Genomic DNA, 15,899 nt, shown 5'->3' with positions numbered 1-15,899 from the left:
TTAGACTGAAGCTGTAAAATCTTGTGTGAGTTTTAGAAACTTCCAGATTGGCAGCACATCATGGACATGACATTTGAAAACCAAACCAATCAAAATGCAGGATCATTCACAGTCGGTTTGGACCTGTGGTATGTCTCCAGCCAGGGACGCAACTTTAACTGGGAACGGGTGGACATGTCACACCCACATTCTGAAATTGCATTTTTGTCTCCTCCTGTTTGGCGTGTTTATATGACTGGATAGAAAATATATACAGTACAGTCAAAAGTTTGGACACACCTACTCATTCCAGGGTTTTTCTTTATTTTGACTATTTTCTACATTGTCGAATAATAGTGAAGACATCAAAACTATGAAATAACACATATGGAATCATGTAGTAAGCAAAAACAAGTGATAAACAAATCAAAATATATTATGTATTTGAGATTCTTCAAAGTAGCCACCCTTTGCCTTGATGATAGCTTTGGACACTCTAGGAATTTTCTCAACCAGTTTCATGAGGTAGTCACCTGGAATGCAATTCAATTAACAGGTGTGCCTTGTTAAAAGTTCATTTGTCAAATTTCTTTCCTTCTAAATGTGTTTGATCCAATCTGACATGTTGTGACAAGGTAGGGGTGGTATACAGAAGATAGCCCTATTTGGTAAAAGACCAAGTCCATATTATGGCAAGAACAGCTGAAATAAGCAAAGAGAAACAACAGTCCATCATTACTTTAAGACATGGTTAAGAAATGAAGGTCAGTCAATTTCAACAACTTTGAAAGTTTCTTCAACTGCAGTCGCAAAAGCCATCAAGAGCTGTGATGAAACTGTCTCTCATGAGGACCGGCATAGGAAAGGAAGACCCAGAGTTTCCTCTGCTGCAGAGGATAAATTCATTAGAGTTACCAGCCTCAGAAATTGCAGCCCAAATACATGCGTCACAGAGTTCAAGTAACAGACACATCTCAACATCAACTGTTCAGAGGAGACTGCATGAATCAGGCATTCATGGTTTAATTGCTGCAAAGAAATCACAACTAAAGGATACCAATAAGAATAAGAGACTGGATGGGACAAGAAACACAGCAATGGACATTAGACCTGTGGAAATCTGTCGTTTGGTCTGATGTTGGTCAAAATTTGAGATTTTTTGTTCCAACCGCAGTGAGACGCAGAGTAGGTGAACGGATGATCTCCGAATGTGTAGTTCCCACCGTGAAGCATGGAGGAGGAGGTATTTTGGTGTGGGGGTGCTTTGCTGGTGACACTGTCAGTAATTTATTTAGAATTCAAGGCACACAACCACGCCATCCCATCCGGTTTGCACTTTGAAGGACTATCATTTGTTTTTCAACGGGATAATGACCCAACACTACTCCAGGCTGTTTAAGGGCTGTTTGACCAAGAAGTAGAGTGATGGGAGTGCTGCATCAGATAACCTGGCCTACACAATAACCAGACCTCAACACAATTGAGATGGTTTGGGATGATTTGAACCACAGAGTGAAGGAAAAGCAGCCAACAAGTGCTCAGAATATGTGGGAACTTCTTCAAGACTGTTGAAAAAGCATTCCAGTTGAAGCTGGTTGAGAGAATGCCGAGCGTGTGCAAAGCTGTCATCATGCAAAGGGTGGCTACTTTGAAGAATCTAAAATATAAAACATTTTTTTATTTGTTTAACACTTTTTTTGCTTACTACATGATGCCATATGTGTTATATCATAGTGTTGATGTCTTCACTATTATTCTACAACGTAGAAAATAGTAAAAAATAAAATAATAATAAAGATAAACCCTTGAATGAGTAGGTGTCCAAACTTTTGACTGGTACTGTATATACTAGGCGGTGTCAAAGGAATGTCCAAAAAACGGTCAAAGTCTCCAGTCACCCACATCATAGACTGTTCTCTCTGCTAATGCACAGCAAGCTGTACCGGAGTGTCAAGTTTAGGACCAAAAGGCGCCTGAACAGCTTCCACCCCCAAGTCATAGACTGTTCTCTCTGCTAATGCACAGCAAGCTGTACCGGAGTGTCAAGTTTAGGACCAAAAGGCTCCTGAACAGCTTCCACCCCCAAGCCATAAGACTGCTGAACAATTCATCAATTTACACTACTGCTACTTCGACTAACCTGTTCCCCATAGCACATTGACCTGGTACCGACATAGCCTCCATATTGTTACGTAATTTTATTGTTACCTTTAATTCTAAAAACATTTTGCTTTAGTTTATTTAGTGACTGTTGTGTATGTTGTGTATGTTGTCTACCTCACTTGCTTTGGCAATGTTAACACATGTTTCCCATGCCAATAAAGCCCTTGAATTGAATTGAATTGAATTGAATTGAGTAAATATTTTCTTAACTCTATTTATTGAATTGCATTGTTGGTTAAGGGCTTGTACGTAAGCATGTCATGGTAAGGTCTACCATGCGCCTGTTGTATTTGGCGCATGTGATGAATAACATTTTATTTTATGACAAAGCTTACTGACTGTGAGATCATGTCCAAAAGAGGGGGAGGCAAACCTTCGCGTCATTTCAGCGGCATGCTCCAAACTGGTTGGCTGACTTCAGCATTTCATCAGTCAGCCTTTATCTCGATTTAACACACCCTGTATCTGAATTTCTGAACAGGGAGGGGCAACAGAAACAAATGACTGGAGAAGAAGAAACATGACATAAGCAGCCATCTCGGATACAGTCACAGACGGTGTACTGTTTCATTGCATAACAGTTTTACATTCGAGGAGATATCCATAGACAGACAAGATTTAGTTTTCAAATCTCACATCCTGGGACTACGGTAAGGAAATAGCCTAATTTAAAACTGGAGGCTTTTGGACAGTTTCTTATGCTTTAACAATGTTGAGCTATGCATGCTGACACAGTAGCCTTTGTGAAACTCTGCAGATGACTGCAGTACTTGAGGGCCGTGTGGAATAGTGCTGGTAGCACAGCTAAAGAGGGTGAAGAAAATGTATATTTTTCTCTCTCCCCAGGTTAAACTACTAGCATGGCTGAGTCTGCAGCCTTGATTTCAGATGGTATGTGACATACTGGCTTTGATCAACTCTTAACTCACAAATGATACTGAACTATTTTCATATGGATACGGACATAATGACATTTATCCAAATATTGTATGGTTTAATCACATTTCTCTAAGAATGGTATATGGGAAAAGAAAAGGGGAAAATATTTCACTTTCGCTATTTGATAAAGAGAGGGAGTCCAGCGGCAAAGCAGAGGGGGAAGATACAGCACGATAAAACCGGGTTGACCTAATGCTTATTTTCTCATAGATGAAACATCGGATCGCTACATAATTTTCATTTCCCAAAACTAGAATGTGTTATGAACAGAGTGCACTAAGTTTTTTAGACTTGGGCAATTGCCATACTCTCTAGAAATGATGTTATTTAGAAGGAGTGCAACGGCAGTTTCAAGTTCTTGCGTACAAACTCATACAGATAGTAGGCGTTCCCTGATGTGCAAATACATGTTAAAATGTACCAGTAGGATATTGCTATCTCTGAGTGGTGCTTGGCTCTGCCCACCTTGCTTGTTATTCCCACAACGTGACAACGATTTCCATTTTAAAAAGCCCATAGGAACTATTTTGGGGAAGCTATAAGAATACTTCTATACATTGTAAATACAGTTAAATGCTGCCATGTTTTGTACAAAATCAAAGCAATAATTGTCCTTAAAGATTAACATTGTGCGGTAAACTGTGGGGTGTTGGGTTGAGCGTACAGCGAATAACACAGAGACAGGGAGGTTCTAGTCAGCAAACACGATTTTACTTGGCAATAAAATACACATAACAACAAAATCACTTCGGTTTGGCTCAGCCCTTCTTCTCAGCCTCTGTTTTCCCCCACGGTGTTCGTTTTATGTGCCTCCACGGCTGGTTGGCACTTTCCCCTAATAACCTCTACCAGCCCGTGTACTCCCAACAGAGGGAGCTAGCGCGCAGCACGTACCTCCCCGCTATTACCAACCCCCGGGGTAGACTTCCCGGGATACCACAATTGTAATAAACTGTCGGGAATGATGCCCTCCAATGTCAGTCACAGAGACGTTGACAGATGTTTGTAAAGTCTCATTTGTGAAACATGTGATATTCAAATCTTTAAAGCTTCCCTCCTAGTCCTACCCACGTAGGAGCAGATTCACAGAGATGATGTGATAACTTGGCTTGATAACTTTGCATCTCTCTTATCTAACATCACTCCCAGATGCCCAGTTTGTGGATAAGCATATGGCTGAGCTCATTCAGAGGGTTATCATAGTGATGCCCATAGCAGATGACCTACTCCAGAGGCGCCTGATCCATAAGGAGGTGTACTCTAATATCCATGCTACCAGGACCAGCCAGGAACAAATGAGACTGCTGTATGAGGCCCTGCATTCAGGAGGGGTAAAGGTGAAATCAGCCTTTTACAGGATTCTACTGGAACAACAACCTCAAATAGTCCAAGATCTAGGTAAGAGCATCTCTCTCCCTCTTTGTACTGCAGAAATACAATGTATAAAGTTGGGATATCTTGGCTTTTCTCACGTTTGCTATTCATCACTGTCCCATGAGTTAAACCAAAGCCAGTACCTCAATCGCAGCTCAGACAAGATGCAATGTCATTGCTGCGGTTTATGCTAAATGCTTACCATATGTAAGGATCAGTTGATTATGCATCAATAAAAACACTACAGGCAATGGTAAACAATGCTGAGTCTCTCGATATCCTCACCAAAAAATAATAAATGCACCGATGAGAAAGCATTGGTTGCTATTAATGATCTGTTGCTCTCTCATCCCAGGTGAACCCTCTGCAGTCCATGTCAGCACAACTCTGAATTCTAAAGTCAAAGGTAAATGAGGTGAAATATTGGCTTTGCGATCATCAATACCTGATTGACTGACTTCCTACAAGATTAAATTGTGTCCTGTGTTAAAATTGTTTAAAACGGACAAATAAATGTTGCATTCTTCACCAGTGTTATTGTTTTTCAGATGGGGATATTGAAATGTGCCAAACAGAATTGAAATCGTACCTGAAGAGAACATTTGAACGAATATTTCCAGGAATAGCTACACAAGGACGTCCTACACTCCTAAATAAGATCTACACAGAGCTCTTCATCACAGAGGGGGGAAGTGGTGAGGTCGATAAAGAACATGAGGTGATGAAAATTGAGGCAGTATTAAGGAGACCAGCGACACAAGAGAAACCAATCAAATGCAACGACATCTTTAAACCCTTACCTGGACAGGACATGACTATCAGAACTGTGCTCACAAAGGGAGTCGCTGGCATTGGAAAGACCGTCTCAGTGCAGAAATTCATTATGGACTGGGTTGATAGAGAAGCTAATCAGGATATACAGTTCATATTTCCAATTCCTTTTCGGGAGCTGAATTTGATGAAGGAAAAGACACTCAGTTTGATTGACCTACTCCATGATTTCTTCGATGTCATCAAAGAATCAGGACTTTCCAACTTTAAAAAAGTCAAAGTGTTGTTTATCTTTGATGGGTTAGATGAGTGCCAACTTCCTCTGAATTTCAACAGAAATGAGATCTGCTGCAATGTCACAAAGTCAATCACAGTGGATGTACTTCTGACAAACCTCATAAAGGGGAATCTGCTTCCTTCTGCTCTTCTCTGGATAACTTCACGACCAGCAGCTACCAATCGGATCCCTCCTGAGTGTGTTGACCAGGTGACTGAGGTACGAGGGTTTAGGGATGAACAGAAAGAGAAATACTTCAAGAAGACAGTCAGTGATGAGAAACTAGCTGAAAGAATCATCGCACATATAAAGTCATCAAGGAGCCTCGACATCATGTGCCACATACCAGTGTTCTGTTGGATCTCAGCCACTGTTCTAGGGAAACTGATGAGTAAAGCAGAAAGTGGAGACTTGCCCAAGACTCTGACACAAATGTTCTTACAGTTTCTGATCTTTCAGATAATACAGACAACGAGGAAGTATCATGAAGACCCTGACACAGATCTCCACTGGGATAAAGAGATCATTCTGAAACTTGGAAAACTGGCCTTTGAACATCTTGAGAAAGGCAACCTGATCTTCTATGAGAAAGATCTGAAAGAGTTTGGCATTGACATCAAACAAGCTTCTTTGTGCTCAGGAGTGTTCACACAGATCTTAAGAGAAGAGTGTATGTACCAGGAAGTGGTTTACAGCTTTGTTCATCTGAGCCTTCAGGAGTTCATTGCTGCTTTGTATGTGTTTCTTTCATTTGAAGACAACAATGAGGATGTTATAACACCCCAACTACCATCCTCCTCGACTGGAATTGTCTTGTATGAAGAAATTCGTCCTGACAACATCTACAAGAGCGCAGTGGATAAGGCCTTAAAGAGTCAGAATGGACACCTGGACCTGTTCCTGCGCTTCCTTCTTGGCCTCTCACTGAAGTCCAACCAGACACTCCTTCGAGGCCTACTGACACAGACAGAAGTGAGCTCACAGAGCAACAAGGGCACAGTCGATTTCATTAAGGACAGGATCAGGAAAAATCCCTCTCCAGAGAGGTGCATCAACCTCTTTCACTGTCTGAATGAGCTGAACGACAATTCTCTGGTGGAGGAAATCCAAATTTACTTGAAGGCAGGAGGTGTTTCAAAGGTTGAACTCTCATATTCTCATTGGTCTGCTCTGGCCTTTGTTATGTTGTCCTCAGACGAGGAGCTGGATGTATTTGAGCTGAATAAATTTGTCAGATCAGACGAAGGCGTTATGAGGCTGTTGCCAGTGATCAAAGCCTCTAAAACAGCTCTGTAAGTACTCTGCTTTCTGTCTCTCTCTCTCTATCCCTCTCTTCTTCTCATAAACATTCAACAAGTGACAGGTTGTCCTTTCTCAGATTCAGATACATGTTCAAAACACACAAACCTGGGCTGGTCTATGGACTAAAGTTCTAGAAACACTGGACTAAAATACTGAGTGGTATTTTCAAATGTTCCTTATTTCCCTAAGGATGAATTCTTGCAATATCACTTGGAGATGTTGTGAGAATCTGGCCTTATCTTTCGGATCATGTACCTCAAGTTTGAGAAAGCTGGACCTGAGTCACAATGGCCTGACTGATTCAGGGGTGGAGCTGCTCTGTTTTGGACTGGGCAATCCACTCTGTAAATTGGAAATACTGAAGTGAGTATTATGACTATTATATTATTGTTATTTAGGTAACAGATCTATATCCAATGTATTAATTATTTTTCGTAAAATAAATTATTGTGAAACTTCTCAGCTTTTTGTTGGGTGTCCTGAAAGAGTAAAACCCTTTCTACTTCTCTGCAGGCTGTCAGGCTGTAAAGTCCAAGAGAAAGGCTGTGCTTCTCTGGCTTCAGCTCTGAGGTCAAACCCCTCACACCTGAGAGAGCTGGATCTGAGTTACAATAACCCAGAATATTCAGGAGTGAAGCAGCTCTCTGCTGCACTGGAGGTTCCAGACTGTAAACTGGAGACACTGAGGTGAGTATTCTCTCCACTCAACAGGTCACTTTGTTAACTTTAGAGTAATATTTGATTAAATATACAGCACCAATGTTCTTTTTTCAGTCTGATTGAGTGCAGCCTAACTGGGACATGTTGTGATGCCCTGGCCTCAGCTCTGTGCTCAAGCTCTTCAAGTCTGAGAGAGTTAAATCTTAGTCGCAATGACCTGCACAGTATTGGCATGGAGCTGCTCTCTGCTGGACTGAGGAGCACCAATTGTAAACTAGAAACGCTGAGGTGATAATTGTCATTATGTTTGATCGTTTGCATTTCAGAAATTGTAAAAAATCTCTTGTAAAAAATTACAGAAGATGATATTTCACAAAGCAGGATGAGTGACTCAGTCTAAGATGCTCTCTTTATTTCAAACATTTTCATTAATTGATTGATTACTGTACATTGCCAATTCTATTACTGACTCTATTAAACATCATGAACTTGGTTGTGGTAGACATTTTGAGTAAAACAAATTCTTGTGTGGCTTCTCAGCTCTTATGTATGTATACTGAAAGAGTGAAACTCTTTTCTACTTCTCTGCAGGCTGTCAAACTGTAAAGTCGAAGAGAAAGGCTGTGCTTCTCTGGCTTCAGCTCTGTGGTCAAACCCCTCACACCTGAGGGAACTGGACTTGAGCTACAATCATAACCTGCAGGATGCAGGAGTGGCCAATCTTTCTGCTGCACTGGGGAATCCACTTTGTAATCTGGAGTCACTGAGGCAAGTGCTGATAAAGAATAGTGTTGTTAATTCTTGTTCCTGGAAACACCATCTGAGTTTCAGATAGTTGAGATACTGATGGTTGACACTCAAACTGTACAGACTCAGCTGAAACAGAAAAAACATATCCCTCTCTTATCTGAAGGCTTGAAACCTGTGAAGTCACAGAAGAAGGCTTTTCTTCCCTAGCCTCTGCTCTGAAGTCCAACCCTTCACACCTGAGACAGCTGGACCTGAGCGGCAATAAAGCTGGAGACACAGGAGCAAAGCTGCTCTCTGCTGCACTGGAACATCCAGGTTGTGAACTATTGAAATTGAGGTTAGTCTTTTTGTAACAATTTGTAACTAAACAGGAACGGGATTTAGATTTGTAGCTAAAGTTACTGTCAACGTTGGTATCAAGATGGAGTGAAGGCCTCTTCCCTTCCTTTGTGCAGGCTGTCATTCTGTAGTGTCGTGGGGGACGGTTGCTGTTCCCTAGTTTCAGCTCTGAGGTCAAACCCCTCACACCTGAGACAGCTGGACCTGAGTAGAAATTTCCTAGGAGACTCAGGAGTGAAGTTGCTCTCTGCTTTATTGGAGGACCCACACTGTGAAATCAAGACACTGAGGTACAGTGACACGACTTACAACAATACTTCATTCATATAATTCCTTGTTATATTTGGAACGAGTCAAACTGTGAAGGTCTGTGGCTCTAAGCTATGTGTTTAATTTAGGATGAGGCTGCCCTGTTCCTCCTCGTCCAGCACCACTGGAAGTATCTTCCCCAGAGCTAAAGAAGTGCTTGTGCACGTTATGTCTGGTGTGCGTCGGGTTATGTTCCCATTTATTGATTGTTCTGTTTTCCGGGGGGGTTTTGTTATTAAACTGCGCCGTTGGAAACACAGTTTTTGCTCTCCTGCGTCTGACTTCTCTGCCGCCAGTACGCCCCCCCCCCGTACAAATACATCCACAGGTACACCTCCAATTGACTCAAATTATATCAATTAGCCTATCAGAAGCTTCTAAAGCCATGACATCATTTTCTGGAATTTTCCAAGCTGTTTAAAGGCACAGTCAACTTAGTGTATGTAAACTTCTGATCCACTGGAATTGTGATACAGTGAATAATAAGTGAAATAATTTGTCTGTAAACAATTGTTGGGAAAATTACTTGTGTCATGCACAAAGTAGATGTCCTAACCGACTTGTCAAAACTATAGTTTGTTAACAAGAAATTTGAGGAGTGGTTGAAAAACAAGTTTTAATGACTCCAACCTAAGTGTATGTAAACTTCTGACTTCAACTGTACATTTTTCAAGCAGGCCACCATAGTCCCTGTGCCCAAGAAAGCAAAGGTAGCCTGCCTAAATGACTAACACCCCGTAACACTCACGTGGGTAGCCATGAAGTCCTTTGAAAGGCTGGTCATGACTCACATCAACACCATCATACCCTCAGGCGTGCATCCTTAGTACACTCCTGTACTCCCTGTTCACCGACGACTGCGTGGCCAGGCACGACTCCACCACCATCATTAAGTTCCATGACAACACAACAGTGTGTCACGGCTTCCGCCGAAGTTGGTGCCTCTCCTTGTTCGGACGGCGTTCAGCAGTTGTCGTCACCGGCTTTCTAGCTGCCACCGATCCACGTTTCTTTTTCCATTTGTGATGTCTTGATTGTACACACCTGGTTCCCATTACATTATTATTATTTCCCTATTTAACCCTCTGGTTCCCATTACATGATTATTATTTCCCTATTTAACCCTCTGGTTCCCATTACATGATTATTATTTCCCTATTTAACCCTCTGGTTCCCATTACATTATTATTATTTCCCTATTTAACCCTCTGGTTCCCATTACATTATTATTATTTCCCTATTTAACCCTCTGGTTCTCATTATGTTTTGTTCTTGATTGTTCCCAGTTCTGTGTTAGTCTGTTGTGTTAGGGTTTGTGATATTGCATGGATTTATTTTTGCTGATTTATTTTTTCCAGAGTAAAAATATGTTATTTTACTCAGTTCTGTGTCCTGCGCCTGAGTCCGTTCTCACCTCTGCACAACTGACACATGACACAGTGGTAGACCTGATCACCGACAACGATAAGACAGCCTACAGGGTGGAGGACAGAGACCTGGCAGCGTGGTGCCAGGACAACAATGGAGCTGATCGTGGACTGCAGGAAAAGGACGGCCGAACACGCCCCCATTCACAGCAACGGGGCTGTAGTGGAGCGGGTCAAGAGTTTCGAGTTCCTTGGTGTCCACAAAAACACCTTTTCCCCCTCAGGAGACTGAAAAGATTTGGCATGGGTCCCCAGATCCTCAAAAAGTTCTACAGCTGCACCATCGAGTATTCTGAACGGTTGCATCACCGCCTGGTATGGCAACTGCTCGGTGTTTGACCGTAAGGTGCTACAGAGGGCATTGCATATGGCCCAGTACATCACTGGGGCCAAGCTTCCTGCCATCCAGGACCTGTATACTAGGTGGTGTCAGAGGAAGGCCCAAAAAATGGTCAAAGACTCCAGTCACCCAATCATGGACTGTTCTCTCTGCTACCGCACGACAACCAGCACCGAAGCACCAGAGTCCAAAAGGCTCCATAACAGCTTCTACCCCCAAGCCATGAGACTGCTGACCAATTAATCACATGGCCACACAGACTATTTACATTGACCCCACCTTTGTTTTACACTGCTGCTACTCGCTGTTTATTATCTATGCATAGTCACTTTACCCCTACCTACATGTACAAATTACCCTGACTAACCTGTACCCCCGCTCATTGACTCGGTGCCGGTACTCCCTATATATAGCCTCGTTATTGTTATTTTATTGTGTTAATTTTTATTTAGTTTATTGAGTAAATATCTTCTTATTAATTCTATTTCTTGAACTGCATTGTTGGTTGTAAGTAAGCATTTCACTAAAATACCTGTTGTATTCGGCTTATGTGACAAATACACATTTTTATTTGAATCTGTGTATAGAGAATCTGGCACATGCACAGGCGCTTTTTTAGCTATCGGGAAGAGCATACCAGAGAATTCAGCAATGCAGCCACTCCTTTGACGTTATAACATTATATTTCTCTCTGTAGGCTTACAGACTGTTACATTTCAGAGGAAGCATTTGTTTCTCTGGCTTCAGCCCTGATATCAAACCCCTCGCACCTGAGAGAGCTGGACCTGACCAGGAATTACGGGGGAGATTCAGGAGTGAAGCTGCTCTGTGCTGGACTGAAGGATCCATGCTGTAAACTGGAGAAACTGAGGTGAGTTTTATAATCTGCAGTGTTTAACTAATTACTGTGGTTAAGAGAATATTCTGTTTCTCATTATCTGTTGACATTTTTGCCAGCCTGTTTTGTTGTAAACTGAGTTGGGAATGCTGTGAGGCAATGGCAGCAGCTCTCCGCTCAACCTCAAGTCTGAGAGAGCTGGACCTGAGTCACAATTATCTGGGGAATTCAGGAGTGACAATGCTCTCTGCAGGATTGGGCAATCCTCACTGTAAACTGATGATTCTGAGGTATTGGATTTAATTGAACTATTTTTATTTACTTTAAAAGTCACCAATTATTTGTCTTATTTTAGATTTTCTCAACCTTTGAGTTGAATTTCAGAAATGGCTTAGTGAAATACTTTCATCCTCTGCAGGCTCTGTAATTGTGGTATGACAGAGGAAGGCTGTGCTTCTCTGGCCACAGAGCTGAGGTTAAATCCCTCTCACCTGAAAGATCTGGACCTGAGTTCCAATTCTCCAGGAGACCCTGGAATGAATCTGCTCTTTGCTGTGCTAGTGGATCCCTGTTGTAAACTGGAGATTTTGACGTGATTAATCATGACAAACTTTTGTGCTATTACAATCACTGCAATTTGCTTATTCCATGTTGTGGGTTTGATTTAGTTAACGGTATGGTTATAGATGTATTATACAGAAAGCAATAGAAAGTCATTGCTGTCATATTACAGTTTGCATCCTAAGTTTCAGTGTTTTTGGTTTCCCCTCCAGTCTGGATAACTGTAACCTCACCGAGAATTGCTGTGCAGCACTGGCCACTGCTCTCAGCTCAAACACCTGTAGTCTGAAAAACCTGAACCTGAGTGACAATAACCTATATGATTCAGGAGTACAGCTACTCTCAGCTGGATTGAAGAATACACAGTGTAAACTGGAGACACTGAAGTAGGTGTACATGGCTTATCCTTAGCCAATGCAGATGTGGGCCTTTATACTGAAAAGTTTTATACAATCATTTTTGATCTGACATGGAATAACTGGATTCTCTTCCTGTAGGGTAGCAAACTGTAAGTTCAAAGAGGATGGCTGTGTTGCTCTGGCCTCAGCTTTAAGCTCCAACCCCTTCCACCTGACAGAGCTCGATCTGAACCAGAACCGGTATGGGCGTGGAAAAGCCCTGCTCAAAGCATTGCAGAAGGATCCACACTGTAAACTAGAGAAAGTGGGGTGAGTGGTATAGTTGTGGTATAGTGTCAAAGAGTATCACAAATGTCATTCAAGATGTGTTTGTGTTTGTTAATAATATTGCAAGTCATTGAGTTTCATTGAAAATGCAAGGTGACTGAAAACAAATGCCTTAATCGTGGCACAGTAAAATGACATAGAGCTCTTTATTACACCATATGTTTCTTTCTGATGGTCCTGTATACATACAACTCATTATTATTGTTCTGCAAAATCCTCTCTTTTAGATTGGTCCCAATGTGAAACAGCCATCATCATACAGGACCGAGAAATGAGCCGCATTCTGAAGAGACAGTCAAGAAGTGACGTGGACGTAGTGCTCGACCGTTCTTGAAACCACTGAACTAAAAACACGCTGTGTGTAGACCAAATAGACCAAACGGATGCAGCGTAACATTACAAACAAGTGAGATGAATACATGTTTTGTTTATGCTTTATCATTTTGAAGACGCTCAACACCTACTTTACAAATGTAATGCATGTGTTTGCAGTGCAGTCCTGATCTTTGAAAAATATATAGGCTATGTATTTTCCGGGATATATGTGTACATATTTACAAGGTTTTATACACATTGTATAAGGGGATTGATTGTCAATGTTCTATTTAATGTCATAGGAATAAAATACAATGTTAGAATGGTACGTCATTGTGCATATTCTTAGACGTCCTCATCAAATGAATATCTTAAGATTAAGTTTGTCACACACGCATGTACACACGCGCGCACACACACACAGGTCTGCTGGTTTAAAGGCTGAATTCTCCTGTTTCCATTAGGGGCTCATTAGTGTCCTCATCTGGGCCCTGTGAAAAACAGACTGTTTAGTGAGTCCAGTGCAGCCAAACATGTGACCATGTCAATATGTATTTGATTGTGTGAGTGTGTATTCGGCCAGGTGCATATGTGCATCCGTACGTATGTGCTAGTGTTTGTATATGTTGCTGTGTGTGTGAGTGTGTATTCGGCCAGGTGCATATGTGCATCCGTACGTATGTGCTAGTGTTTGTATATGTGTATATGTTGCTGTGTGTGTGTGCCCGTGTGCTGGCATTTGTGTGCATTTATTCTTGCCTGTGCTAGACGATTGTAGGTCTGAGTGTGGGGGCCGCTATACCGTCGTAGACCTCTCCAGGACAGGAAGAGAGTGTAGACAGAGGCCAGCAGACACTGTACTGTGAACATGATAGAGCTGCCCTTCGCTATGTACACACCCGCACGCTGAGAGGGAGACAAAGAAAGGAGGAGGTTACACAGAGAGAGAGAGAGACACATGCACATACATACACACACACATACACAGACAGTACAACACACCTGTTGGTCTGTGTAGAGTGCTTTAGCCTGTGAAGTGATGAGGCTGTAGGCCAGCAGAGCACAGCAACCCAGCAGTAGGCTGAAGATGTTCAGGCCTATCAGTGTGGTCACCTGTTCAACACGTCAACAGAGCAGTGGGCATAACAACTTAACTTAAAATTAAAAAAAGGGTGAAACACTTCACAATCACAGAAACAAAGAATTTAGTGACTCACTACTAACAGTAGCGAACAACACAAAAGATTCACTAGGGTGAGACTTCAAAATTGGGATTATGAATTCAAAAAGTATATCATACATTTTTTGATTCATCAGATCACTCGTTGAATAAAGCATGTGTGATATATGCCTAATTACATTGAGTTTGTTGGGTTTCCTCTGAACTTCCATTGCCAGCCCTCCAGTGGCCAGATACTGTGACAACACAAAATAACCAGCTTAGTGAAAAATCAAATCAAGCTTTATTTGTCACGTGCGCCGAATACAACAGGTGTAGACCTTACAGTGAAATGCTTACTGACATCATCTATACCAGGGTCGTGTTCAGAGGGCACATCATGGGAAAAACATTTTGAAACAGGTAGTGACAACATAGACAGTGTCAACCGGGGATGCCTAGGCATTATCTCAGTGGGCTAACACAGTCTTGCATAAGACAGTGAAAAGCGAGGACTCACAAACAGGCCGGACCAGACTGGTGTAGTCAAGGAGACGGAACAGTTGAAGCTCACGCAGGCATAGGTTACTGTGGTTAGAATGGAGGCCAGGGCACCAAAGACCTGCAAAACCTTAGTGACAGAGAGAGACAGGAGAAGTACTCTAGAGTGATGGTTTTGGGTAACACTTTATTTCACAGGAAATGGTAACGTATTTACGAAACTACATGGTAAAATTATGATAACTGATTAATAACAGTATTTGGTCACAGGGCACTGATTAGGAATCACAGGGTTGCTTTTTGTTTTCCTCATCTCACCCCAGTGACAAGGAGGCGGGTGTTAACGACTGTCCCAAACCAGCGTCCAATCCGCACATCTTTAAATTCTTCCTGATTGGTGGTTACAGTGAGTGGGTGGCCCGAGGTGCGGTCCTTAAAAAAAACATGGTACAGCCCCTCTTGGAACATGTTCTGAGTCATCTGAGAAAGGCAGACAACAAAAACATGTCGCTGTTTGATGATGTAATAGCTACAGCTGAAGATATCAGGAAAACGTATCTCATCTAATGGGAATATAAGGCTACACGCATATTCACATACACACACACACACACACACACACACACACACACACAGTCACATGCAGACACACTCCGATCACAGCGTTTCTCTCTCTATCTTACCTTCAGCTGCAGTGGGTCCACAGCCTGGCTTCCTCATGAACAACTTTCATATCCACAAAGAATAGAATCAGCCTTCTAAACCTCATAGAGGGAAAAAGAGAGGGACCTGAAATCATAAAGGCTTTGTGTTGGTCAGTCAGTCACAGCGTCTCACTCTTCCGCCCTCACCACCCCAGACTGACACGGTCAAAGTTCACCTGAGGCATAGTTTACTTCCAGGCTGATATGGTCCACCTCTAAGGAAGGGATAATGTGTTCTGATTGGCCAGAGAGAGAGAGAGACTTGATCAATGAGGGGATCTGACTAATCTGGCCAGGGTGCCCGGTTGGGCGGGTTTTGCACCTGGTGAAAGTTGATTGCATAACTTTAGGAACCGGGCTGCCTCCAGGGTGTGAGCCAGGTGCTCCCTTCAAAACCCATGGCAAAGTCAGCTCAAAACATAATTAAACACGTGGAGTAATGATTAGGATTAATTGCCTTTCCAATGAAAACTAGTTTGAAAATTCAAACAACAGTCAAATGTTT

The 15,899-nt window shown here is 42.2% G+C and overlaps 2 protein-coding genes across 5 annotated transcripts; one reads left to right on the top strand and one right to left on the bottom strand.

The window, feature by feature from the left end:
• Positions 1-2,611: 2,611 nt before the first annotated feature.
• LOC112245423 (NACHT, LRR and PYD domains-containing protein 3) lies at positions 2,612-13,358 on the top strand. 3 transcript variants are annotated; one of them, XM_024413523.1, is made up of 17 exons: positions 2,633-2,792; positions 2,989-3,033; positions 4,231-4,479; positions 4,811-4,861; positions 5,004-6,795; positions 6,995-7,168; positions 7,319-7,492; positions 7,580-7,753; positions 8,057-8,233; positions 8,379-8,552; positions 8,671-8,844; positions 11,328-11,501; positions 11,588-11,758; positions 11,887-12,060; positions 12,242-12,415; positions 12,527-12,697; positions 12,943-13,358. In XM_024413523.1, the coding sequence occupies exons 2-17, from the start codon at positions 3,003-3,005 to the stop codon at positions 12,956-12,958; spliced, it is 4,050 nt and encodes a 1,349-aa protein (XP_024269291.1). In that variant the 5' UTR covers positions 2,633-2,792; positions 2,989-3,002; the 3' UTR covers positions 12,959-13,358. The 3 variants fall into 3 exon arrangements, with proteins under 3 accessions (XP_042179112.1, XP_024269291.1, XP_024269292.1); XM_024413524.1 differs by lacking the exon at positions 2,989-3,033 and having other exon boundaries at positions 2,634-2,792; XM_042323178.1 differs by lacking the exons at positions 11,328-11,501; positions 11,588-11,758; positions 11,887-12,060; ... (1 more) ...; positions 12,527-12,697; positions 12,943-13,358 and adding an exon at positions 8,953-9,236 and having other exon boundaries at positions 2,612-2,792.
• si:dkey-30c15.13 (uncharacterized protein LOC558731 homolog) lies at positions 12,838-15,606 on the bottom strand. Of its 2 annotated transcripts, XM_024413549.2 has the most exons (7): positions 15,374-15,604; positions 15,009-15,170; positions 14,710-14,820; positions 14,390-14,446; positions 14,033-14,143; positions 13,790-13,936; positions 12,838-13,521 (listed from the first exon to the last, which is right to left on the bottom strand). In XM_024413549.2, exons 2-7 carry the CDS (start codon positions 15,168-15,170, stop codon positions 13,465-13,467), a joined length of 645 nt encoding a protein of 214 aa, XP_024269317.1. In that variant the 5' UTR covers positions 15,374-15,604; the 3' UTR covers positions 12,838-13,464. The 2 variants fall into 2 exon arrangements, with proteins under 2 accessions (XP_024269317.1, XP_024269318.1); XM_024413550.2 differs by lacking the exon at positions 14,390-14,446 and having other exon boundaries at positions 15,374-15,606.
• Between the last annotated feature and the right edge of the window lie 293 nt (positions 15,607-15,899).

Source organism: Oncorhynchus tshawytscha, linkage group LG06 (genome assembly GCF_018296145.1).
Source record: "Oncorhynchus tshawytscha isolate Ot180627B linkage group LG06, Otsh_v2.0, whole genome shotgun sequence".
Lineage (NCBI taxonomy): Eukaryota > Metazoa > Chordata > Actinopteri > Salmoniformes > Salmonidae > Oncorhynchus > Oncorhynchus tshawytscha.
Note: the sequence above shows the minus strand (reverse complement) of the source record. Positions and strands in the feature narration are given on the sequence as shown.

Coding starts and splice junctions, on each gene's coding strand:
- LOC112245423 (XM_024413523.1), top strand. CDS start 3,003: ATGGCTGAGTCTGCAGCCTTGATTTCAGATG. Junction 4,862..5,003: donor TCTGAATTCTAAAGTCAAAG/GTAAATGAGGTG, acceptor ATTGTTTTTCAG/ATGGGGATATTGAAATGTGC. Junction 11,759..11,886: donor TGTAAACTGATGATTCTGAG/GTATTGGATTTA, acceptor CATCCTCTGCAG/GCTCTGTAATTGTGGTATGA.
- si:dkey-30c15.13 (XM_024413549.2), bottom strand. CDS start 15,170: ATGACTCAGAACATGTTCCAAGAGGGGCTGTACCATGTTTTTTTTAAG. Junction 14,447..14,709: donor CAGTCTGGTCCGGCCTGTTT/GTGAGTCCTCGC, acceptor GTGTTGTCACAG/TATCTGGCCACTGGAGGGCT. Junction 13,937..14,032: donor CACTCTACACAGACCAACAG/GTGTGTTGTACT, acceptor TCTCCCTCTCAG/CGTGCGGGTGTGTACATAGC.